Source organism: Chelonoidis abingdonii, chromosome 9, assembly GCF_003597395.2.
Source record: "Chelonoidis abingdonii isolate Lonesome George chromosome 9, CheloAbing_2.0, whole genome shotgun sequence".
NCBI lineage: Eukaryota > Metazoa > Chordata > Testudines > Testudinidae > Chelonoidis > Chelonoidis abingdonii.
Genome location: NC_133777.1, coordinates 6455896 through 6481025, shown reverse-complemented (window position 1 = coordinate 6481025; position 25130 = coordinate 6455896). Strand labels below are relative to the sequence as shown.

The 25130-nt window shown below is 53.7% G+C and overlaps 1 protein-coding gene across 5 annotated transcripts in view; it reads left to right on the top strand.

Moving 5' to 3' along the window:
• Positions 1-25130, top strand: part of LLGL1 (LLGL scribble cell polarity complex component 1) — a 64055-nt gene that overhangs the window by 28314 nt on the left and 10611 nt on the right. For 2 of the 5 annotated variants that reach the window (XM_075069153.1, XM_032762745.2), the window contains 13 exons: positions 9093-9174; positions 9676-9806; positions 13399-13557; positions 14441-14603; positions 15181-15316; positions 16527-16581; positions 18390-18544; positions 18647-18864; positions 19177-19244; positions 21579-21732; positions 22352-22456; positions 23359-23651; positions 24507-24660. In XM_075069153.1, coding sequence (XP_074925254.1) covers positions 9093-9174; positions 9676-9806; positions 13399-13557; positions 14441-14603; positions 15181-15316; positions 16527-16581; positions 18390-18544; positions 18647-18864; positions 19177-19244; positions 21579-21732; positions 22352-22456; positions 23359-23651; positions 24507-24660 — 1873 coding nt within the window. The remainder of the gene's footprint in view (positions 1-9092; positions 9175-9675; positions 9807-13398; positions 13558-14440; positions 14604-15180; positions 15317-16526; positions 16582-18389; positions 18545-18646; positions 18865-19176; positions 19245-21578; positions 21733-22351; positions 22457-23358; positions 23652-24506; positions 24661-25130) is intronic. The other 3 variants (XM_075069155.1, XM_032762747.2, XM_032762746.2) reach the window with 2 other exon arrangements.

The window sequence follows — 25130 nt, the reverse complement described above, 5'->3', positions numbered from 1 at the left end:
AAACTGAGGAATTGCGAGTAGGGCTAAAGTGGTTATTTTCTCTCTATTTTTGGCACTGTTGCGACCACCGCGGGAATACTGTGTCCAGATCTGGGGTCCATAATTAATGATGTTGATAAATTGGAGCGGATTCAGAGAACAGCTATGAAAAATGATTCAAGAACTAGAAAAACATGCCTTATAGTGACAGACTGAAGGAGCTCAATCTATTTAGCTTAACAAAGAGAAGATTTAAGGGTGATTTGGTTAGTCTATATCTATAACAAATATTTAATAGTAGGCTCTTCCATCTAGCAGAGAGAGATCTAACCTGCTCCAATGACTGGAAGTTGAAACCAGACGAATTCAGACTGGAGATAAGGTGTTAACAGTGAGTAATTTGATCTTTGGAGCAACTCACCAAGGGTGGTGGTGGATTCTCCATCACCGACCATTTTAAAATCGAGATAGATTTTAGAAAAGACATCTTGCTGTAGGTATTATTTTGGGGAAGTTCTGTGACCTGTGTCATACCGGAAGTGGGACTAGATAACCATGCTGATCCTTTCTGGCTTTACAATCTGGGAATCTGCTGCTGCGTGCAACCCCCTGAAATGTACCAAGCTGCTGACCGAGCCGGTAGCTGTTCTAGGAGCCTGTCTACATTTCCCAGTCTGCTATGTGGGGCACCCACCAGTGCACGACTGACTCTTTGGAGTGCTGGCTGGTGTGGGTTAGAGCCTGGCTGTCAGGTAGCCATTATACGCTTTGCTTGACTCGGGCTCTTCCAGTGCAAGGTGACCCTGGCCTCCCCCGTGGGCACAAGGTGTGAATGAGGCAGCGCTGAGATGTCGGGAGCAGCGATGCAGTGGCAAGTGTTATACTCTCTCATGACCAGCATCTCTGCCAGGGGAGGGGACTCGTTCCAATTCCAGTGCAAGGCTGTGATCTCCAGACCTGGGTGGAATGAGCGTGGGATCTTGCTACACTGTTCTGGGTATTCAGGGGAATGAAATGGCTGGGCTGCAGTCACTGTTCCCAAAATCCACGTGCCTACAGCCGGCCTGCCCATGGTTCTATTGTGTCACCCAGCCAACGCACCTTGTATCAAACTCCCATGGAGCCAGGAGATGAAACCTACCAGACTTTCTTGATCTTGTCCGTGCTTGAGTGTAGGACGCTGTGACAACAGGCCAGGGCTGTAATCCCCCCAAGAATGGAATGTTTGCCGTACTTCAGCTGTACTGGCCTGGCTGGATAAGGGGTTCCAGTCTGGCTCTGGCTACTTGCCTCTGGAAGCTTTGTAGAGCTGATCCCAGATGGAGCATATTTATACCATTCCAAATCAACCCAAGCCTGCGGTGCTCGGACTAGCTTCTTGTGCAGGACTTTCCTGTGGGCAGGAAGCAGAGATCCTTGTTGGGGGACCAGGCACTTGCTTAGCATCCAGGGGTGTCTGGCTCTCCAGCAGTTCATGAGTGGGAAGAAGGGTGTCAGGGAGGAGGAATTTGGGCTCAGCCCACTAACTTACCTAGCGCGCTTCGCCTTGCAGCAGGCTTAGGCGTCCAGCCAGGGGACTTCCTGTCTCCGGGCATCTGTATTCCATCTGCAACAGCTGCTTGGATGAGTCGGAAGGGCTTGGTGTGGCGGGTTAAGGGAATGGGAAGCGTTCAAGCTCTGTATCTCTAAACATTTACTTTTAAGAATCCAGTTTGCTCCTCCTTGCTCTCTGGGCTGCTAATCAGCTTTGAAACCCACATGCAAAACTGAGTTGAGTGGGGGAATCTGAACCCCTCCACCCTCTTTCCCTCTCTCTCATGTCTTGGGGCTACTTTCCTCCCCTTCAGTGAGCAGCGGGAGTTTCAGGGCTGTTTCCTCTCACTGAGTGGTTAATTACTAGCTATTGCCAGCTTATTGAAAACCAGTTACCCTGGCTTTCCAGCTGCTGCCAGCCTCATTAAAGCCTCTGTCTTCTCTGGCATGGGGGAGGTAGTTACTACAGCAAGGGGCCAGCCCCTTCCCTCGCTGTAGTGTGTGTCTGCACCATGGCACTAGTGCACAGTAGCCATGCTGCTGTTTCACCTGTAGTGTAGACGTGGATGGAGTCTCCTGATCCTTGGGACTCAGCAGGTTACTATGAGAGTGACCTGGGGTTCTGCATATAAGCACCTAACCAGTACGTAGTGTCTGTTTTTGAGCCTTGTGGGAGCTGGAGGGGGACGTGCCGCTGGTTCCAGGAGCCGTGTGGAGTGGGGTAAGCCCCAAACCCTCTCCCTGGCAGGAGCTCGCGGGCCGGATTAAAACGTCTGATGGGCTGGAGTTTGCCCACCCCTGATCTCAGGTGTCTTGCTGCAGCCTGGCCTTGGGGAAGGCAGGACTGTCAGCATATGTCAGTCCTGTCCTGCAGTGAGCGGAGGTAGCACTGATGGGGCTGAGTTGTGTGGCCCTGCTATCATGTGGGTTAATGTCTCCCAGGACCATAGCTGACCTGGCTCCCTTGTGGTAGAATTTGAACTCAGACCTGCCAGCCCAGGCTGGTCCTGTACCACTAATCCCTCTTAAATTGCCTTCCTGTGACTGCGGTAGCATGGCTCCGGCAGCTGATTGCACAGGTAGACTGCGGCTTGGCCTCTGCAGTAGGAAAGCCGGAAGAATGAACCCATGGGAAAGTTCAGGGTCCTAGAGAGCATGAGCGCTAATGCCATTGTGTGTGCCCAAAGGAGCAAAGCTAATTGCAGACATACCCAGCCTATCGGATTACCCATCTCGGGAGCGCCAGCTGTTTGGGATTTTAATTGGGCAATGAAACGAGTTTATGAAAGTGACTTAAATTCATCATGTCACCCTCTTTCCTCCCCATGCTCCTGCTGCATTGCGGACGTGGCGGCGGCTGCTGTTTTACGGAGTCAGGACAATAGCATATGAGTGCAGATTGTCCAGGGAACGAATCCAGGTGCAGCCTGTAACTCCAGCCTGCCCCTTCCCTTTCGTCGACTTCAAAGTGGGAGGGTCAAGTCCCCTCCATCCTTGTATAAACCCACATCAGACTAACTGAGTCGACCTAGTTTGAATCTTGTCTGGGGAAAGTGTCTCTGGTGAAGATCTGACCAAATCTTCTTCCAAGCATTGGGGATGTTTACACCTGAAATTCTGTGTTGTTGTACTAAGCCTCTGCAATCCCTTAGGCATAGCATGATCCTCTTCAAGGGGAGTGGCTTTCCCATATCAGCTGTACCCCAGGTTCTGTGGCCTGGTGTTCAGTCAAGGGTTAATCTGTACCCACCCCCAAACTTCTAGGGGAACCTCATGGCAAAGGAGGCACCCCTGGCCCTTGAGCGAGGAAGGAGCCCAGATCCTCCCAGGTGTTGCATCCCCATTTCGGATGCACTGGATTTTTCTGCTCACGTTCCGTTTCCTTGTGTTTTCAGAAGTTCTTTTTGTTTTTCTGGGACAGGAAATGAGCGCTGGAGAGTTGCTGAATAAGCATAGCGTGGAGTCTGGAGTTAGAAGAGGTGGTTACTCTGAGCAACGGGCAAGCAGGCAGCTGGTTGCCTGGTGACCCTCTAGTGAGGGATTCCAGAGAATACAGCTCTGGGAGGCCACAGTAAACCAAAAAGAAAGGAAGGGAGGCACCAGGAGAAGCAAGGGACTCCTTACAGGGCACTCTGCTCCTAGGGGAATTGCAGGGAGAGACATTCAAGCTGCTCTCAGCGAAAGCCGGTGAGAAATGTCCCTGGAAACAAGTGACAAGCAGTCATGGGGTCTCTGAAAGGGACACCGTAATTCAGATTGGGAGGGCAGCAGATTCTGTGCGATTAAACTTTAAGCCTCAACTGGCAACAAAAGGCCGTTTGGCTACTCGATAGCTCTCTCCCCGGACAGAGCGATTGCTCGTGTCTTGGTGATCCTCTGGGAACCATGTTGTGGGCTGCTGTTCCTGTTAGCGCTTTAGAGAGACTGCAGCATTGGGTAATAACCCTGGAGTGTCCCTGCTGCAAACTGTAGGCTCACTCTATTAGCATAGTACTCCTTGTAATGGCTCCAGTAGGTACTGCTCTGTTTGTATCTCTGGCCCAACTGAAAACAGGACCTCGTTGTGTTGGGCGCTGCACATACATAGTGAGTGCCTGCCTCAAAGAGCTCACAGTCTTCATACCCAAGACCAACTTCTACAGGCTCATTGCAGAGAATGGAATAGCAGTCTTGCTTCTGGCTACTTAGGCCACGTCTAGACTACGCGCCGTATCGGCGCGTTAAAATCGATTGCTCGGGGATCGATATATCGCATCTAATCTAGACGGGATATATCGATCCCTGAGCGCGCTTATATCGATTCCGGAACTCCACCAACCCCAACAGAGTTCCGGAATCGACATGGCAAGCCGTGGACATCGATCCCACGCGGTGAGGACGGGTGAGTAAATCGATTTTAGATATTTGACTTCAGCTACGTTATTCACGTAGCTGAAATTGCGTATCTAAAATCGATTTTACCCCGTAGTGTAGACCAGCCCTTAGTCAATAGCTTCCTTCACCTCAATTGAGGAAGAAAGCTGTAGTGGTATTTTTTTTCCTTTTTTTTTTTTTTTTTTTTTAAAACCTGACCTGGTTTAGAGGGGAAGAAAGGGAAAGTTAATAGCAATGAATATAAAATCAGAAGCAAGGAATTGTAGAAAATTGATAAGGAAAGCAAAGGGACACAAGGAGAAATCTATGGCCAGGAGCATTAAGGACAACAAGGAGGAGTTTTTAAAGTATATTTGGAACAAAAAAGAATCCTAACTATGGTATTTGTCAATTACTAGATGAAAATGGTAGAATTAGAAATTATGTAGAAAAGGCAGAAGTGTTTAATAAATATTTCTGTTCTGTTTTTCCCCAAACACAGATGTAGTCATATAATATAACACTTGCCTTTCCACTAGTATCTCTTGAGGATGTTAAACAGCAGCTATGGAAATTAGACATTTTTAAATCACCAGGTCTAGATAACTTGCATCCATGAGTTTTAAAAGAGCTGGCTGAGGAGCTGACAGGACCACTAATGACTTTCAGTAAGTGTTGGAACTTGGGGAAGACTGGAAGAAAGCTAAAGTTGTCGGCATTTAAAAAGGGTAAATGGTATGGTCCAGGTAATTATTGGTGTGACAGTCTGACATCAAACCTGGGCAAGATATTGGAGTGTGTGATATGAATTTTAATAAAGAATTAGGGGAAAATATAACTAATTCCAATTAACATGAGTTCACGGAAAATAAATTGTTACATTAACTTGATATATATTTTTGAGGTTACAAGTTTGGTTGATAAAGGTGACAATGTAATCTACCTCTGTAAGGCATTTGACTTGGTAGTGCATGACATTTTGATTAAAAACTAAAATGATGTAAAATTAACCTGGCATATTTTAAATGGGTTAAAAGCTGGCTGATAGGTCTCAAAATCTACCTCTAAATGGGGACTCATCATTGAGAGGTCGTGTTTCTATTGCGGTCCTGCGGGCATTGGTGCTTGACCCTTCGCTATTTAACACTTATCAGTGATCTGAAAGAAAACATCAAACTTTATCAGTGATGATTTTCAAATGACACCAAAATTGGTGGAATGGTAAATCAGGAAGAGGCCAGATTGCTGATACAGAGCCAAATGGATTGCTTGTTAAGATGGGCGCAAACAAACAATATGCATTTTAATAGGGCTAAATGTGTACATCTAGGAACAAAGAAAGCAGGTTGTGCTTACAGAATGGGGAGTGGGGCTCTGTTCTGGGAAGCAGTGACTGAAAGATTTGGGGGTCATGGTGGATAATCAGCTGAACATGAGCTCCCAGTGTGACGCTGGGACATAAAGGGGCCAGTGCAATCCTTGGATGTGTAAACGGGAATCTCGAGTAGGAGAAGTTATTTTACCTCTGTATTTGGCACTGGCATGACTGCGGCTGGAATCCTGTGTCCAGTTCTGGTCCCTGCAATTCAAGAATGATGTTGATACATTGTTCAGAGAAGAGCTGTGGACATAATTACTGGGTTAGAAAGCATGTCTTACGGTGATAGACTCAAGGAGTTCAGTCTGGTTAGCTTAACGAGGGCAGCCTGTTGCTTTCCAGGAGCTGAGGTACTGGCGGGACCCAGGAAACGTCGTGGTGGGATTGTGGCACTCAGCCAGCTGTGACGGGCTCCAGAAGAATGTGACGGAGAGCAGCAGAACCCAGGTGTCCTGGGGCTCTGCCAGTGCACTTAGCCTTCGTTAGAAGCACATTCTCAGTGCAACTTTCTCTATCCCTAAGCCGCTTGCAGTGCTTCTGGGAGATCCATCATGAGCAATGGGACAGTCTTCCCGAGAGACCCCGTCTTAGCCTACCTGAGGTAGGGGTTGACTTATCCAAACTCACCCGAGAGAGCAGGCAGATCTGTGACTGTCTGTCAGCTGGCACTTTGGCAGTGTGGGTAAGGACTGAATGGACCCAAAGGCTGAAATACTTGCTTGTCCAGAGTACTGGTCTGTTTAGAGGCATACCAGGCCAGCATGGCCTATCTGGCATTGCTTGCAGGTCCTGGTGCCTGCTCTGGGGCGAGCTGACTCTGGTCTCCCGAGTTGCTAGCTGGGTAGATTTTACTAGCACCGTTCGATGCTGCAAGAATAAACACTTGAGGGTGGAGAATGCAGCACTGTGGGCTCATGAGCTGATATCCAACCTGTTAACCTCTCAGAATTGACAGAGCCGGGTGGGGCCTCCCAGGCAGACTGATGACAAACCTGTGCCTGTGGAGGGATCTGCCCCAATCTCTCCCCACCTGGATATGTACAGTTCCCGAGCACACAGGCTTTTGAATTAGTGAGCCCTCTAAGGAGTGCTTGTTGAGTTCCAGCTGCCTGTCATCCCCAGGGATGTTAAAGGAGCTTCCTCACTTGGCTGCAGCCAGACAAATTAAGGTTCTGTTCTAGCAGATGCAAATCCCGGAGGAGAAAGGTAGAGTGCTTGTGCTGGCTGCTGTGGGGCTGAAGGTGCAGGATGCCAACAGTCGTGCACCTCTACAGTCAGACTTGTGTGTGAACTCCAGCTTCTGCAGATGGCTGTCCGTGGAAAGCAGAGCTCTCCAATGCAGACCTTGGAGGTGGTCCTGCTCCTGAGGGTGGACCATGTGAAGGCTGCAGGCCTCGACATGAGCAGCCTCTCTGAAGATCAGGGCTGGGGAAACCAGCTCTGGCTTATGCAAATCAATGACAGCCCTGGGGTGCCTGGCAAGCTGCTGGAACAGCTGCTGGCTGTGCCAAAGTGCGGGATGTCTGGGGTAAGACAGTGTTGTCTAGACTCACCCTGCCAAGACCAACTTGGAGCATGAACTCCTGTCCTTGTGCAGCCCTGTTCTGCCTGTCTGCTGCAGATAAACATGCTCCCTAATGAGGTGGGTGGGCAGCCCCTGCCCTGCCTAGCCACGACCAGGACAGTGGAGTGGAACTGCCACCTTGCCAGACTGCATCCCCTGTTGTCTGCAGACCTTGATCTGTGGTTGCCCCAAGAACCCCTCCTGCCAGCCTGACTCGCTGCAGAAAGCCGGGTCTGCTGTGTGCCCACTCAGCCAAGATGGACGCCACAGGCTGTCGGCTCCAATATGGGACTTTGCTTGAGCCAGTCTTAGCAGGGGGCTTTGTGTGAAGGGATCAGGAATTTCTGCACTCTAATCCTGCTGAAAGAATTAGCACCTTTGGCTTCATTGCTGTGCTGTGGCTAAACAGACAGGTTGTGGGGGCCCTTGCATCCCACCCACATGCTCTTACTGCTGAGCAGTCCGGCAGAATGCCTGGCTGCAGAATGGCAATGCCAGGCTTTTAAAATCTCCCATAGAGGTACCAGCTTTGGTGCAGGGATACCTGGGTGGCAAGCAAGATGCCACTAAAATGGACATAGCTGAGTCTTAAGTGTTTTAGTCCTCAGTTCTTAACCTTGGTGTTACTTGCTGGTGCTGTCATAAGTAGATAGGTAAGGTAAGGGTTAATTTTCTTTTACTGTAAGGGGTTTACAAAGGGAACCAAACACCTGACCAGAGGACCAATCAAGAAACTGGATTTTTCAAAAGTAAGGGGGGGAACCTCTGGAGGTTTTTGGCTTTGTTCTGGGTCTTTTTGTTTTCCTCCCGCGGATCTGTGAGTAAACTAGCTTTTCTCAAACTCCAATCTTCTTTCCACATATCGACCAAGTTGAGTACAAAGAAACAAAGTAATGCTGCGGTGGCGTGATTTTGTATTACATGGGTAGTTTGATTTGCTGGACTGGTTTAATGGGCTATCTTTTAAATCAGACGGCTTTATTCCTATTTCTTATAAGCCAAGTATTCCCGTATGAAATTTCTTATAGCAGAGTGTAGTATAAGCGAAGTTCTTTCTCTTTTTTTATAAAGTATTTCTTTCTTTTAAAAACTTGTGGGAGTGTCTGTCAGAGCGTGAGGCAAAGGATTAGTAAATTCGTGAGCCAGGTTAATCTGCTTCGTCCCTCAACGGAGAACGAGGGGGTGGAGGGATAGATTAACATTCAGGTGTGACTTTTCCTTGTTCCCAGCGGAACAGGCTACGGGGAAGAGATGGAGAGAATCAAATCGTTCTCTTGCTGGTGAGCTTTTCTCCCCCTTAGTTACTGCTACAGACAAAGGGAGGGAATCTCAGATGGTGTGTTAGCTGTGACAGCCCTTGATGCAATACTCAGGAGGAAATAGCTCTCTTGGTTTTGCGTTCAAGGAGGTAAGCATCGCCCAGGCTCACCCAGGGAAAAGGAGGGGGAGCTGGGGATGAGATAGAGGAGACCCAGGGGCTCGGGGTCTTGGAGGGGTCCCCCAAGGAAAGATTTGGGGTGACTCGGGGGGACCAGGGACCCTAAAAATCATGGTTGGTGGCAGCGAGATAAGGTCCAAGCTGGGAATAAGCTTGGGGGAGGTTTACAGTAAACACTCAGATTTTGAACGCTAAGTCCAGATTTGAGACAGACGTTTACCACAGGTGCGCTAAAGGCAGAGTTCCCCAGGTGCTGGCAGAGTTGGTTTTGGGGTGGAGGGCGGGGAGGGTCAGTTCAGGGCTGTCTCTGTCCGCTCGTTGCCTCCTTGACTCTCCGCCCATGCCAGATACGGTGCTCCAGGAGTGGAGTTCACTGGCTTGCACAAGGAGACTGCCGCCGTCACGCAAATACACTTTTTGCCTGGACAGGTACGTTGCTGCTTTTGGTTCTCGTTGCTTGTGGAGGAGAATAACCCATTTCATGATGTCACTGGGGTGCAGCAGCCCATCCACTGAACTAGCCAGGCTCATGATGGTTCTCTGGCAAGGAAGGCGGCAGGCCAATGTCTCCAACCCCCGTGGACTCCTCCTGGCCTGCTGATCCCCCTACTGGGGCCTCCTGCCTTTTATAAAATCCTCTGCCCCTTTCTGATAGCTCTGCTGAGCAGGGCCTGGGAAGACTTTTTAGCAAGTGCTTTGAGGTCGGTGGGTGGGTATGGCCAACAGGCCAGTAAGTGGATGCCAGGCTGTGCCATTGGGATGATGCGTAAAGGTACCTGCACCCAGTGTCCTGATCCAGATGCATGGGCTGGTGTGGCCAAGTCCAGCGTGCTCACTGCCGCAGCAGGGGCCTTGTTGTGGAAGTGGGGGAGACTAATCTCGTCATCTTGTGACATCCTTTGTTTCCTTCCCTGTCGGTCTCTCTCCCAGGGTCGGCTGCTGTCCTTGCTGGATGACAACACCCTGCACCTGTGGGACATCGACCAGAAGGATGGCTACTCGCACTTGGAGGAAACCCGCAGCTTCATCCTCCCGGGCCGACCAGGGTTCGACAGCACTAAGTACTCACTGTTGCCTTCCTCTTTCACGCTGGTCTGGGGAGTTCAGGCCTAACTGTAGCAGGGGCTGCTCCTGAGCTCTGCTGGGTACCAAGTGCTCCTAGGATTTAATTGTGCATGGCCCTGATTGGCTGACCTGGCAATCCATCTGGGCCTGGCCATGGCTCAGGTAGGGCCTGTCCATAGATGGTGCTTAGAGCCGGTACAGGACCCAGGCTGCCTTGTGCAGCTGTGCCCCAGCATTGCCAGACCTGTGTCTTGTTGACTCAGTGACAATTACTGCCCCTTGCTGCTGGCAGTGCTGCAGAATCAGCTCAGTTCTGAGGGACCTGGGCTCTGTTATGCTTTGTGCATCATCCAAATGCCCTCCCCTCACCCCCCAGCCCCCAAAACCCTTTCCTAGGGAGTTCCAGCACCGGGGCCCAGTTTTTAACCTCACATGCATTGGGGAACCACGGGCCTGCCAGTCTTGCTGGTGTTGATGTGCAACTCAGAAAGAGCTCGGCATGGGCCTATCAGATCCTAGGTTGCGTTTGCAGAGCCAGTATCTCACCAGCTAGAATGCAAACTGAGCCAACTTACCCAGGAGTAACTTGAGGCTGCAGCCCCTGACCTGTGCCTTGCTCGTTTTGGGACATAAGGCAGGTGTTGGAGCCACTGTTCACCATGGAGCCCTGCTTTAAAGCGCTCGTTACGGGCTTGGCATGTCAGCTGTGAAATCTTTAATGGCTCTGCCTTGTGAGGCTGTCCAGACAGCCCAGATTTCAGCATAAAAGGTCTTGGGCTGTTTGAACTGAATCGAAATTCCAGTCTGTGCCCTGTACGTGCCACTCCGTGGAAACAGCCAAAGGGTATTTCAAAGGCTGAACCCCCTAGTTTAATTTTATCCATCTGGTTCAATCACTTTGCCCAAGATGCAGTTTCATTCCTTTTCCCCTCTGGGAATCTGGCTCTGTGGTTTCCAAAGCTGTCCCTTTTGTACCCAGCTGTATAGTGTGCCTATCAATCGGTTACCATGGGAATGGTTGCACTGGTGGAGAAAATAGACAAGCCTGCTAGACTGAGATTAGTTTGGCTCTGCAAACACCTCGGCTTATAAATGGGGAAAGGAAGCATGGATGAGTAACTGACAGGGCAGTGAATTGATGTCTGATGGACTCTGCACGTTCTTGTCTTCAAATTTAAACAAAACCCCTCCTGAATGAGCAGCAAGGATAGCAGCAGAGCTCTTGCGAAAGGTCTGCCAGAGTTTATTCTCAAGTCTCTGTGCTGGGGTGAAATTTGGCTCCAGTGTTGCCAGATGCAAACGTTTATTCTTTTAAAAAATGATTTAAATCTGCTTGGCCGCTTTTTACTGACAAGGGTGGGGAATGACCAAACAAGCCTAATTCTCGTGAGATGGGATGGATCTCTTTGGCCAATCATCAGTATAAACCAAACATGGTTGGAGTTCATTTTAAGGACTCCTCCAACTGCAGATCTTGCTCTTTGGTTCTGAATGTAGCCCAAATAAACTCTGTTAAACTTGATATTAACACTTCTAGGGAGGTAGCACTTATTCCTTTTTTTAAATGGACACTGTCGGGAGTTAAATTTTGCAGCGCCTGCTGCTGATGGAGATGCTTCTGCGATCTTTCTGGAAAGATAATGGAAGACATTTTCCCAAACTTAGCAAGTCTCGAGTTGCTGCACAGCCTGTGATAACCAGAGTAGAATTCATTAGCCCGTTTGTTTCTGGGCATTAAATAAAGAACAACAAAAATTGAAGGGTAACATTTCAAAAAACATTGAGATTTTTTAATTTCTAAAATTAGAACGTCAGCAAAGCAAGATAGTTCTTAAAACCATCTGGTGCCGGGACTCCCGACGCCCTTTGGCCTGATTTTCAGAAGTGCTGGATACCCAGAATTCCAGTTGAAACTAAAGGCAGATGATGTGGATGCTTAGCATCTCTGGAAGTAATCCCTTTGTGTGCGACTTGAGCAGATGCTCAGGGCCAAGAGTTACTCATTTGAGCATTCGGTTGCCACAACTGCATGCTCAAATGATGCGTTTTGCATCTACAGCTACTCATCTGAGGGGATCGCAGTATTAAAAATCAAGGGGTAAATTCTGTGACCCTTTAACGCTGGCAAGTTCTGAAAGATGCAAGATCCTCTTCCTGTGTAGCAGTCTCCTTAAATGAAGGCTTTGTTCTTGTGCTGTTTGCACCATGGAGTGCAGGCAGTGGCATTATTCATTCTCTGGGTGGAAAGCCCTGTGAAGGGGCTGTGAAAACTTGCAGCACGTGAAAGGAGTGTGAGTTGCTTTACAGTCGTGGCTTTTCCAGGATTCTGGTGTACGTACAAATACCTGCTTGTTCCTATTTACCTCTCAGTACCTCCACAACCTGCCAGCGCAGCATCTCGGTTTACAAAGAGAGACTGCCTCGATCATTGCCTGGGGCCGTCTGTATTTGGATCTCAGACTTTCGAGAACAATACAGACTCGGAGCAAAGGTTAACTGATCACTTACCTAGACAATGAGATCTCCTAAAGAGAGCGGGAATAGAAACTGGCTCAGCTATAGCAATTCAGGAAGCTAATTCACAGCTTGGAATGACTGATTTTGGCAGTAGATCTGTCTTATTCCGGTTTCCAGTGAGCTGAGCAGGCTCCATGGACGTAACTTAACTCTTGGTTCCAAAGCCCACAGGGAAGGCGGTTTGGGGGTGAGGAGGGAGTGAAGCGTTGCAGTCAGAGAACCAGCTGCTGCGGTGGCCGGTTGAAGAGGACCATAAGGTGGGATCTGTAGGGTTACAAATCCCAGGTCAGAGATGCTGCTCGCCCGCTATGGAAAGTGACAGTAAAAGACAACATCTGAGACTGAACGAGCTTAAGGAAGTCCCAAGCCCCACTCAGGCACTAGGCCAAGGGTAGGGTACATCCCTGTCGGCCATGTGCTGCTGTGGAGACTCACTCCAAGAGCTGGCACCTCCGAGGGAGGCGGGGACTCCGCACCACATGGCATGTGAAATCCCCAAGAAACAAACAAGGGTGTGAGCCCAGATACTGATGGGGCTTGGCTGGACTGGCTTGCTGGCTTCCTTCCATGCTAGGCAACGCTGCCCCCTGCTGCCCCTCATTCAGGAGGGCCCGGAGCAACCCTGCTGACGGCAGAGCAGAGGAGGGGTCTTCGGGACTAATTGACATGCAGACCCACGCCCTCCGTTGGAGCATGTCATTTTATTGCTGGAATCTCTCTCTGCATGCCACTGCCGCAGCTGCTGTGCATTGAATTCAGGCCCAGTGCTAGAAGCCGAAGACCAAACCCCCTTTTAAAACACCCTCATGGCCAGCGGGCTTGTGTTAATAGAGAGCAAGAGGCTGCTTGGCTAAGTGTCTATGATGGAGGGTGGGCTGGGGAGAACCATGCCTGCTGACTTTCTCCAGAGGCTGCTGGGGGCCAGTCTGCTCTTTGACCCATGGTGCAGACTGTGCCTCTCCTGGAGGGAATGGGAAGTCCTCTCAAAACGAGCAATTGCAACTTTGCATGTAAACATCCAGCCTGTAAACCGGTGTGGCTCTCATTGTCTGAATCTTGTCTTCCTGGTAGCTCCCCTCCCAGCGTTACCCGGGTGACGGTGATACTGCTGCAATCGGCCTGTGATGTGGCCTGCCTGGGCACAGAAGGGGGTGGCGTGTACTTCCTGGAGCTCTCTGGCTTAAGGCTGCTGGAAGATAAAACCCTGTATCAAGAGGAGATTATGCAGAGGTGAGCTGGCCTGGGGAGCTCCGTGAACTGGTACCAGTGGAGATCAGCTCATGGTTGTAGGCACCAAGGTACACGGCAGAAGGGGCGGGTTGCCGGCAGGGGTCTGTGGAAAGAGTCGTCCGACCCAGGGTTACACTGGCTGCGGTTGCACCTGTTAAATGTTAACTGTAAAGCTGGGATGCTGCCTGGCAAGTGTAGAGAGTCTGCAGCTCTTCAGAGGGCTGTGTTGAGCAGCTTCCTAAGGTGGATCTGGGATACTTGGAGGCTGCTCCCTCTGAGATGTTTCTGGAGATGCCCGCAGCCCCATGACTGACGGGTAGCATCTACGTAGGTGATATAGTGGTGAGCTAGTACCTCTCCACCTGTACAACACCCTGTCCTCTCTCAGATTCCCAAGCAGGACTTGGGAAAGACCAAAGTGGGTACGGCCACCAGAGAATCCATCCCAGGTCTTACGTGGATCCTAGTTCCGCTGGGACAGGACTCTGGGGACTGGCAGTGCTGGGTGTATCCTTGTGCAGCCGGGATGATCAATGAAGTTCAAGTTCAGTTTCAAGCCTGTCCCTTGATTTAAGGGGCTCCCTAACACGCTTGTCTGCTTGCATTCCTCCTGGCCCATTGGAGGGATGAGCTACTGATTCTGTGCCCTGTGTGAACAGGCTGCCCTGGCTGCTCTGTCTGTGTCCTCACTGGCTGTCGGGAATGTAAATATCCTGATCCTGGGCTGAGAGGACACCATCTTCCTCCACCCCGTTACGGAGCAGCTGGGCTGCGTTGTCTTGCCCACAGCGCTGGGGAGGGATTAGAGAGGAGAAAGCAAAGTACTAAACTTCATGGCTATTAACCAGCCTGGTGTTCCCCAACCCCTCTGCTTCCATGCTAGCGTGCCAGATGACTACCGCTGCGGGAAGGCTCTTGGGCCAGTGGAGTCGCTGCAGGAACACCCTCAAGACTCCTCCAAGATATTGATTGGCTATAGCAGGGGGCTGGTGATTGTGTGGGACCAGAGCACCAGAAACGTCCATCACCTCTTCCTGGGCAATCAGGTACCTTGAATGAGGTTTCATGGAGAGCCAAGAACATCGCGCGCTGTGGCCTGTGGGTGTCCCACTTAACATAGAACACGGGAGCTTTGGTCGAGCCATCTGTGCTAGATGAGTTCTGTGGCTTCCCTGTAAGCCAGCTTCACGGGCTCTGCCATACCTGGTGGCTCGCCTGCTGGAAGCTGATGGCCCAGAGTTCGAAGAATGCTGCTGGCCTCGTCAAAGAGGCTACGCTTACAGGGTCCATCATGCTTTCAACCAGGCTCCCTCCTTTCGGGGTCAGGGAGACAAGAGGGATCGCAGGCAATGACCTGTGGCCAAACTGAATTTGATGCATTTGATTTAACTCTTCTAACTTACAGCTGCACCTGTGATTTTGCAGTGGTTCCCAAACATCCATTGCTGACCTCCTCTTCCATCTCTGCTCTGAAGTGCTGTGCCTTGCTCCCCATGTCCCTTTGGCAAAGCCAGATTCTGCCTGGGCTGCGTATGCACAGAGGAGACGAGATGGCACAGCTGCCTCCTGTAGCCCCCTTTCTCTCACCACCTTGGGTTTATTGGCCACATCTGTTCCTTGCAGCAGCTGGAGAGCCTTGGCTGGGAGCGAAGCGGCAGGACGGTGGTGAGTTCGCACAGTGATGGAGGTTACATGGTGTGGTCCATCAACAGTAGCTGCCGTAAGACTCTGGAGCCACTCATGTCAACTATTCCCTATGGTGAGTTTGCTTTGCCTCTTGACCCACCCGCCTTGTTCCTTTGCCTTCTCGCAACAGCCCCAAGGGCAATTTTACCCTCTAACAGGGTTTGTCATTACACCACTTCTGACTTCACACTTGCCCCCAACACCTTATTGGAGGGGGAGGTAGATATGAGGCCACAAGGAGCCTCTTGACTGAGCCATTAACTCACCTGGTCGGACATGCCTGTTTGCGACAGGATGCGCCTATGAAACTGACCACTGGTGGCCTAGGGCTTGGGAGAGGGACACTAAGTGTCATGCAACTGCTGCAGACCTGGCTTGCCAGCAAACTTTGTCTTAGCTGCTAGGGTTCCCTGCTTTAACTTGGGCTCTGGCATGTCAGTGGATCCTATAGCTACATCTCCTACACTTTGAGCATCCTGGAAACGTTGAATTCCCCAAAAGAGCCCACCTACAAAGAGCAATGGAGGCTCCCTTCTGGGCCCTTGGAGGTGAGAACAGGAGGCTAAACCTATTGCTTCATACGTGGCGCAAGATGGAGTCTCATACTGTGGCTGGATAGTGAGCCCTGTAATTTAGGATGACTCGGCTCCAGCTTCCTTCTGGAATTGGCCATTGTCCCGTTACGTGGATGGATGGAGCAAGCCTGCATCACCAAGCCCGGACCAGCAACTTGCTGCTAGTGGGTTGTTTCCCCAGAAGCTCCTTCTGTGGGCAGAACCCTGTCGCGTCTGCATGGCGTGCAGGTGGGGAGGGAGGCCTGAGCTTGGATCCCTTGCAGACCCCAGCAGGCTAGGGAAGGGTGGTGTAAAGGCTGCTCGAAGTGCAGTTCAGGAATCACTGGGAACTTTTGATTTAATGCTACATCAAAGACTAGCCCAGAGCAGCTCGTGACGGTTGTGTCCTTTGTCCCAGTCGGGCCATGAAGGCTGCTGTAATGCGGGTGGGAGGGATGGATGCTGTGTATGTCAGCACAGAGTGCTGTGCTGTGCTGAGCATCTATCTTGATAAAGAAGGGAATATCTGGGAGCTTAAACTGGGCTCCAGCTGAAGTGACTAGGAGAGAAAATGTACTCTTAAGCCTGCTGGGGGAGCTGCTGTGGGTTAAAGAAATGGGAGTGGGTTGATTTAGAAGGGCTAAGACAGAATGGATTTACGGGGGCTCCTCAGAGCTGGTGTTGAGCAGGGAGGCTGGCTTTAATGTGACGACTCCGTCTTCATTCCAGGTCCGTTTCCCTGTAAAGCCATCAACAAAATCCTGTGGAGAACCTGTGACTCTGGGTACGTCCCCTGCAGGCGAATGTTGTCAGACCGTTGGGGAGGTGGCATTTGGTTCTGATCTCGGTGATCATCTCTGGCGCAGCTCCTGCAGCAAAGGGCTGTGTCTGTGGGGGACCATCCCACTGGGCTGCGGAGCAGTGCGCGAATTAATGGCAGGGGACGACTAGAGAGGACCTTTAATGGAAGTCGGAGACTTTATTTTCAGGACAGGCACCCAAGTTCCTGTTTTAAACGCTTTTTAATACAACTGATAGTACCTGGCAAATCAGATTTTCACCGCAGGTAAACTTGTGAACTAGCTAAAATGTGGTCCCCTGGCACCCTTGAATAAGACAGAGGTAGGGTAGCCCCGAAAATAGGAAGGAATGCTCGGTCCACCCAAGTCCCCTGTAACGGGAGCGCTGCCCAGGAGCACATGGCCCTGGGGAAGCTACTGGTGTAGTTCAGCTGCAATCACTCCGGTCAGGGACAAGCTGCTTGGCTGTGGTGAGGCCTCGAGGGGTAGGACTAAAGTAGGGGGAAGGTTTGAAAGGTGGAGCTGTGGGAGCCCTAAACCAAAGCCCCGATCTAAGCAAGCCAGAGGTCTGGGAGCTCATGGGATTCAAACCTGGGTCTGAAGTTTTGCCGAGGATTAAAAACCCTGGACTCCAACGCAGGGAAGTCCAGCTCCTGGGCTATCTTGAACCCAAATCCACATAAGCTGAACATCCAGCCCGGGTAGCCATGGCATGTACAATGCCGGCATCTTGGCCTTCCTGAGTGGGCAGGCGAGGGATATGGGTAGGGACTGCAGACCTAGAGCGAACATCGTTGTTCTGTTTGTAATGTCTCCGTTAATCCAGGCATTCTCTCTCTCTCTCTCTGGAGAAATGTCAGTTTGACCAGCCTCTCTGTGCTCTGCCTCTTCATCGGGGCAGCATGGCCGTGTCTTGCATCTGCTGCATTCGTCTAGCTCCTCCCAGCCTGTGTGGAGTGGCGGGGGGCATGTAGGACGTCTCGGCAGAACTGGCCAAGCCGCTCTACAGTGTGGGTGGGGAATAGCATGAATGGTGCCTTCACCAGAAAAAGCTTGTGTGGGGAATGGCTCTGGGCTTGGGGTAAATGGGGAGTGGTAGCTTTATGCAACGTCTCTGCTCGTGGCTCCATCACCAGAATGTCTGAGGGCCTCACGCTCTTTCATGTGAGATCCCCCTCGTTCCTGGGAGGCAGGGCAGGGCTGATGTTCCCATTGTACAGCTAGTCAGCTGAGTCCCAGAGACCAAGTGACTTGCCCAAGATGGCACAGGAAGTCTGGGGTAGAGCAGGGAATTAAACCCGGCTCTCCCTGTGCCTAGGTTAGTGTCCCAGTCCCAATGCCCTCCTTCCTCTGAATGGCCCCTTCCTGGGACACAGGGTGCCTGACCCATGCCCTCCTGGGCATAGCTCCCCATTCAAAATGCCACCAGCAAACACCTTCAAGCAAAATTCTCCCTGAGGGTGATGCCCTTTGTACCCCACAGCAGCTAATGTTTGGGCATCACACAAGCTGTCGGGAGAATGGAGTGTGTTGGTGTCCCGGGGCTGGCTGAGGCACCCTGCTCCCCTGCCAGTGGTGTCCTGCCAGGCGCATAAAGCCTTGGGTTATTGTCCTTGGAGGTGGGTCTGGCTGGGGATTTCCTGAGGGGATTGGGCACCCCACCCCCATCACGTTTTAGTGGGGCACTGAATTCCCATAGGGGCCTGTGAGGTCTCAAGCCCCAGCCCGTGGGGTACGGGGAAATTCTATCAGCAAACATGGCGATAGCCAGCTATTTCTCCTCTACCTGCAGAAATCACTTCATCATCTTCAGTGGGGGCATGCCCCGCGCCAGCTATGGGGACCGGCACTGCGTCAGCATCCTGCAGGGCCAGAGCCTGGTCACCCTGGACTTCACATCGCGTGTGATCGACTTCTTCACCGTGCACCACACGGAGCCAGAGGAGGGTAGGTGGCCACTCTTCAGAGCTGAGCGCATCTCGGTCTTCCCCCTCCTGCCCCCTCCAGCCTGACACCTGGCGGCTGACGTCTCGCTGCTCTGCCTTCTAGAGTTTGATAACCCAAGTGCCCTGGTGGTCCTGGTGGAGGAAGAGCTGGTGGTTCTCGACTTACAGACGCCCGGCTGGCCTACGGTTCCTGCCCCCTACCTGGCACCCCTCCATTCCTCTGCCATCACCTGCTCCTATCACATCTCCAACGTCCCGCTGAAGCTGTGGGAGCGGATCATCAGCGCTGGAGAGCAGCAGAGTCCCCGGCATTCTTCTGTGGTAAGGGAGCGCCCCCTGCTGGAGAAAAAGCCACTGAGTTGCAACTGGGTCTTGCCAGAAGGTGGGTGGGGTCCATGCAGCGACTGGCACAGTGAGCCTGACGACACTTGGAGCCTGTGTGGGGAGTTGTCACGCCGACCTCCTGGCTTGGCAAGCAGCGTCCAGTTGGGCTGCACAAACCCATCTCAATTTGCTTGGATGCCAGCAGCAGTGCGGGAGGGGTGCGTGTGGGTGAGAGCCCCAATAGGCCTGTGGAACGGGCTGTTGCTTAATGTTTCCCCCCACCCTGCGTGGGTGGGATCTGTCTTCTAGAACTGGCCGATCAGTGGAGGGAAAAACTTAGCCCAGGAACCCACCCAGAGGGGCCTTCTTCTCACGGGGTAAGTGCTGCTTGGCCACCACCCCTTCGAATGGCTAATCTTTTCCTCAGCCCTGCCCTAGAGAGCGGGCAGGTGCTGGGGTTTTCACTGGGTCTTGGTCCCTGGCAGGTGTCCCAGGGAGCAGCGTGTGGGGTATCGAAGGGTACGTCTACACTCTGGTTAAAATCTCACGGCTGTCCCATGCCAGCAGGCTCGGGCCAAGGGGCGGTTTAACGACCTCCCCCCTCGCAGGGTCCTAGAGCCTTGGCTCCAGCCCGAGCCCGAACCTCTACACGGCAATGAAACTGCCCCTTAGTCCGAGTCAGCTGGCACGGGCCAGCTGTGGGTTTTTAATGGCAGCGTGGATGTATGTGAAGGGAGCATGAGGTATAAAAGCACAGGCACAAAGTGGGAAAACCCAGAACCACCCAACCTGAATGCAGCTCTCTGGCAGGTGCTGGCCCCGTGGCCATCTAGCAGCCACCCCTCCAACAGAGGGCCCAGTAGGGGCAGCAAAGGGACTGGGGCAGAGACGTACAATGGGCGAGGCTAAAACATGCTGGAACGGCTGGGGCTTGTATCATCCCTAGAGGCTGCCAGCGAGGGATTCTGCCAGCCCTCGTCCGGCAGAGAAAGCCACATCTCAGGGGGGCTTGGGGGCAAGGGGGGGCCTCTTCCTGGCTGATTGTCCTGAAGGGCGTTCTCTGCCACTGCAGGAGGGTAGCAGTTGTCATGGCTAGAGCACGGGGTGGGAGACCTGGATTTTCTGCTGCTGAATTGCAGGGTGGGGGATGTTGCTGCTCCAGAGTGGGGAAGGGAAGAGGCATGTAAAGCCAGGAGGCTGGGCGAGAGGTGTGGGGGTGGACAGATGCCAGGGGAGAGGTGGGAGAAGCCTCTCCTCAGTTGTTTGGATGGGCTAGCTAACAGTCCTCCCTGTTGAGCCTGGCAAGGATGTGTCACTCTGTTTATTTTTCCTTCTCCTCACTCTTGGTGGTTGTTTTATCCTGGCTCCGAGTTGGCGACGTGTTGCCAGAGGCATCGCTGGCTGAGCGCTGCACTGGCTCCTCTGAACACGCAGACAGGGCTTGTTAGTGGCCGCAGGTTTTCGGGCTGGAGCGGGAGAGGTGGGGGCAAAGGAAAATTCGAGACGAACTTTGTCATGCTGGGTGGAGCCTGCTGTCCCGCTGAGACGCACGCCTGCCTGGGGGCTCCTGGGTGGCTCACTGCCCTGCTGACCGGAAGGCAGGCAGCCTCTGTGTCCCATTTGCATGGTTACTTCTGGCCTGTTTCCTGGGGCAGCCCTAGCCAGAGACCTGATCCGGTGGGGATGACAGCACTCAAGCTGCTCTGCCTGCTGCTAGATGGGGCAGGCTGGGGATGGGGTGTCGGGGGGGGGGGGGGGGGTGTGCGGGGGGGGGGGGGTGATGTGTTACAGAGGAGCCATGCCTGGGTAGTGGTGACCGGTGTGCTCAGGGGCTGCCTCGGGGAGCTGGCTCCCATCGCTGTGCTGTGCCCGGGATGGGGAGCCGTGGGCAGCTGACCACAGAACGCCCCTCACTCTGCCGACTGCTTAGCAACCTGTATTTATGGCATGTCGGTTGCTCACCTCGAGCCATTGTGAAGCACGGAGTTGTTGGGTGGCTTCTAGCCCTGACGTCTGTAGGGAAACGTCAGCTTGGCCCGTGGTTGCTGAGGAACTGCTTCCCTTCACCATCGTGGGACGGACTAGTGCTACCGAGGCGCTGCTGGCTTAAGCCAAGCTGAGTTGGGGCCAGCTGTGCAGCCACATCCCTCCCTCCTGACCCCTGCCTGATGGACCCGTTGAGCTCTGTGACGGCTCCGTCCTGAGGGCATCACCACAGCGCAGATCGCCTGGTCCGTGGTCCAGTGACTAGTCCAGAAACCAAACATGCTGTGGACCAAGGAGATCTCTGCCTCACCTCGCCACCCTCCTGAGCTAGCTGGGTGTGAATGCTGGTCCCCTGAGCTCGTTCTGCCGCTCCAGGCTGGGGGAGGGAGGAGGGACTGAAATCCAAGCATGGGGAGATCTGCCCTGATGGCTGTAGGGTGGGGAGGCGGCATGCAATGGCACTGGAGCAGCAGAGCCACTGGACAGGAGTCAAAACCAGTTCCACGCTAACAGAGGCAATGGAGAGTCTGTTCCCCTCTTCTGCCTCTCCCTTGCAGAAGTGGGCAGGCCAGGGCATTGTGTCAGGCCCATCGGTAAGGCATGGGGCTGGCTTGGATGGAGCAGCTTAGCAGGTCGCATGTGGGGAGTCAGGGCCCCGGGCGAGGGACAGACACAGCTCTGCCAGCTTCTCAGCAAGCGGCACGTCTCTCCCTCTCCCTTCCCAGGCACGAGGACGGCACGGTCCGCTTCTGGGATGCCTCGGGGGTGTCGCTGCGGCCTCTGTACAAACTGGGCACGGCCAACATCTTCCAGACAGACTGCGAGCACAGCGACTGCCTCAACCAGGCCAGCGAGGAGGAATGGCCTCCCTTCCGCAAGGTACCGCCCTCGGCCCATCCTCATGCTGGCAGCTCCACGTGGGGCCCCTTCACATTGGGCCTCTCCAGGAGTGTCCCTGTGCTGCCATGTCACAGCCTGGGCCGGGCTGACTGAGGATTTCCCAGGATGCCCCTGGATCGGATAAGCTCCCCTGTGCAGGGTGGCTCACTGCCAGCTCAGGGCCGTGGTGGGTGACAAGGTGCTGCCATCTGATGGGGCACGCAGAGAGCCAGACTCGCTCTGCACATCACCCACCCCAGGGGACCCTTCTGCTGCCTCTGGAGAGAGGCCAGGCCATGGGCTCTCTTCTTCTGAGCAGGGCCAGGGCAGGCTGTGTGGGGAGCATCAGTCCTGGGGTGTCTGTCCAGGCCCGTCTCAAATGCAGCTAGAAAGGAGCTATCTAATAATGCAGCCCAGTGTCACAGATCAGGGGCCCCTGGTGAGGGCTGGTCCTGGCAGGGCGTTAAGGTAGGATCTTGAGACTATTGAAGGGAGGGGGCACAGGGGTGCCTGCACCGGGAGGAGTTGGTGTGTGCAATGGCTCACCGGCACCCTGAACGCAAGCTGTGTCCTGCCCTCTCGCGCCCCTGACCCCCACTGCCCTGTCTCCGTCATCCAGGTTGGCTGCTTTGATCCATACAGCGACGACCCCCGGCTGGGCATCCAGAAGATTGCGCTGTGTAAATACACGGCCCGGATGGTGGTGGCTGGGACTGCCGGGCAGGTAGGGCAGCTTGGGGGGGTAGGGGGTGACGCTCCAAGGGAACAGCCAGCCAGCCCTGTTCTGTTGCCAGGTTTTGCTTACGGGCAAAGTTGGGGATGGGGAAGGGAGTGCGGGGGCCAGGGGCAGAGGCCAAGTATTTGGTGGGAAGGGTGGGATTCTCAGACCATGCTCTCGCTCTGCCTCTTAAAAGGGATTCTCCTGGGGCTAGAGAGCTGATGCCAGGGCGTTTCCCAGCTGTCCCAGTGACCTGGTCTGTTGGATGAAGGGCAGCACCCCTGTGGCTGGTGGGATCTGCCCCAGGGCTTGGCAGCCTTGCTGGGAGTGGGTTTGACTTGGCTGGGGAAGCTTTGTATGTTTCCAATCAGCTGTGGAGTGTCTGCTCTGTCTTCTGCTTCTGGGGAGCCATCCAGCTGCAAGGCGTCATTCCGAGCAGGGATAAACCCCTTCGTTAATGACCAGCTACCCCTGGGCCATTGCACTGATGGCGGCAGGAATGTACCTGTGGCTTCCTAGGGAAGAGGTTCCCCCGGCCCAGCTGTTACATGAGACTCCATGGCTTGAGCCTCCGCCCTCATTGCAACCCTCATCTGGCTTTGGCAAGACTGGGTAAGGAGGGCGGTGGCACTGAGCATTGGCGCCAGGGCGAGTGTCAGCCCTGGATAATGGCAGATGCTGCAGCTCAGGGCAGAGGGGTGCTTGGAGCCTGCACTTGTCTACCAGAGCCTGGAGCCTGCGCTTGTCTACCAGACCCAGTGCTGCCCGTGCCTTGCTGTCATGGGCACCAGGTTCCCAGCTGGAGTCCAGAAGCTGTCCCCTGAGCTGCATGCACCGCCCACCTCTGCCAGTAGTGTGGAGATGCCTCGGTGGAACTGGTCGTCAGTGCCCCGTCTGCCTCTCTCCAGGTGCTCGTCATGGATCTGAGTGATGAGAAGTCTAATCACATGATCAGTGTGGCCATGGTGGACCTGCTGCAGGACCGGGAGGGCTTCACCTGGAAGGGGCACGACCGGCTCACCCCCAAGAACGGCTCCATCACCTTCAGACCAGGCTTCCAGCCCAGTGTGCTGGTGCAGTGCATGCCACCGGCCGCCGTCACTGCCGTGACGCTGCACTCCGAGTGGAACCTAGTGGCCTTCGGCACCAGCCATGGCTTCGGGCTCTTCGACTATTACCGACGCAACCCAGTGCTGGCCCGGTAGGGGGAGCTGCACTGCCTCCTCCCCAGGGGACTGGCTCCAGCCATGGAGCGGATTAGCAGAAGCCCTGGGGGTTTCACCCCCCAATGCTGCCACTCTCTGGCCTCCCACAGAGCGGATGTGGCCACCTGGGCTTGCTTAGGGGGGGAATGGGTGACTCTGCAGAAGGGCCCATGCCCCCTGTTGTCCCTGCCCAGGGAAGAGCTGTCCATCTCCCCCGCCCAGCAGCAGCTGCTCCATCCTTGCGTCGGGAACCTCTCCAGACGGCCCTGGGAGGGGCCATTCCTTCTCCTGCTGCAGCCAGGGGACAGAGCGCTGCATGGGGCAGTGGGATGCATTGTGGGAGTGTGGCCAGGAAGAAGGTCCCTCGATGGAGCAGTTCCTTGATTGAGGGGCAGCAGGTGCCGACCTGGGTGTCCTGACTGGCTTGGCCACTCGAATGCTTGTAGGGCAGTGTCCTAGCTGGACCCAGGCTTCTGGGTGCTCAGCCTCATGGAGTGCTTTGGGATGAAAGGGGCTCCCCTGGGGACGTCTGATCCTACTATCATTGGGTGGCTGAGAGACGCCCTCTGGTGGCTGCAGCCTGCAGAGGGGCCTTGCTGAGTGGGGAGGGGTCTAGTCCCAGTCCCTCTGTTTTTGGGTTACCTGATAATCGCCTATTCCAAGTGATGCGGGCAGGGGGGGCGGGGGGAAGTCTACGTGGAGGGCCCTGCTGAGCCGCCAGGGCAGAGCTAGGCATAGGCATGGCTGGGGAGAAGGCCGGGGACAAGTCTCCCCTCTGAACACGGTGAATCCTTGAGGGTCCCTGCTCTGCACCCCTGGCTGGCGCTGAGCAGCTGTTTGTGCCACCCCAGGTGCACGCTCCACCCCAACGACTCCCTGGCCATGGAGGGGCCTCTTTCCCGAGTGAAGTCGCTGAAGAAGTCCCTGCGCCAGTCTTTCCGCAGGATCCGCAAAAGCCGAGTCTCTGGCAAGAAGAGAGTTGGTGCCAACAGCTCCTCCAGCAAGGTAACCGCGGGATGGGGGACGGTCCCATCCTGCGCCTGCCCCCTAGGCTGGGGGGGTGTGACCTCTTGCACCTGAACTGCTGGGGCAGCGTGTTGGCTCTTGAACACGGACGTCCTTTGTCCCGAGTGCGTTCGACACACTGGAGTGGCATGTGAACAGAGTAGGGGGTTCGTCAGACCGTTTAAAAATAAAACTGCCCCTTCCCCATCCCTTGCAGCTGCTTCCGAGTCACCTCCACTCAGTAGAGTCCCCCAGGGCCAGTGGGGCCTGAGTTTCAAATGTATAAACCAAGCAGAATCCCTACTCCTGCATTTCTTTGACACAAGTCTTCCAGGCAAAGGGAAACTGAGGCCTGGATTGGCTAAGTGACCTGCCCAAGTTCCCACAGGAAGTCTGTGGCAGAGGAGAGAATTGACCCTCCCACATCTCTTACTAGTGCCCTGACCATCCTCTCCCCCCCGCCCCGCCCC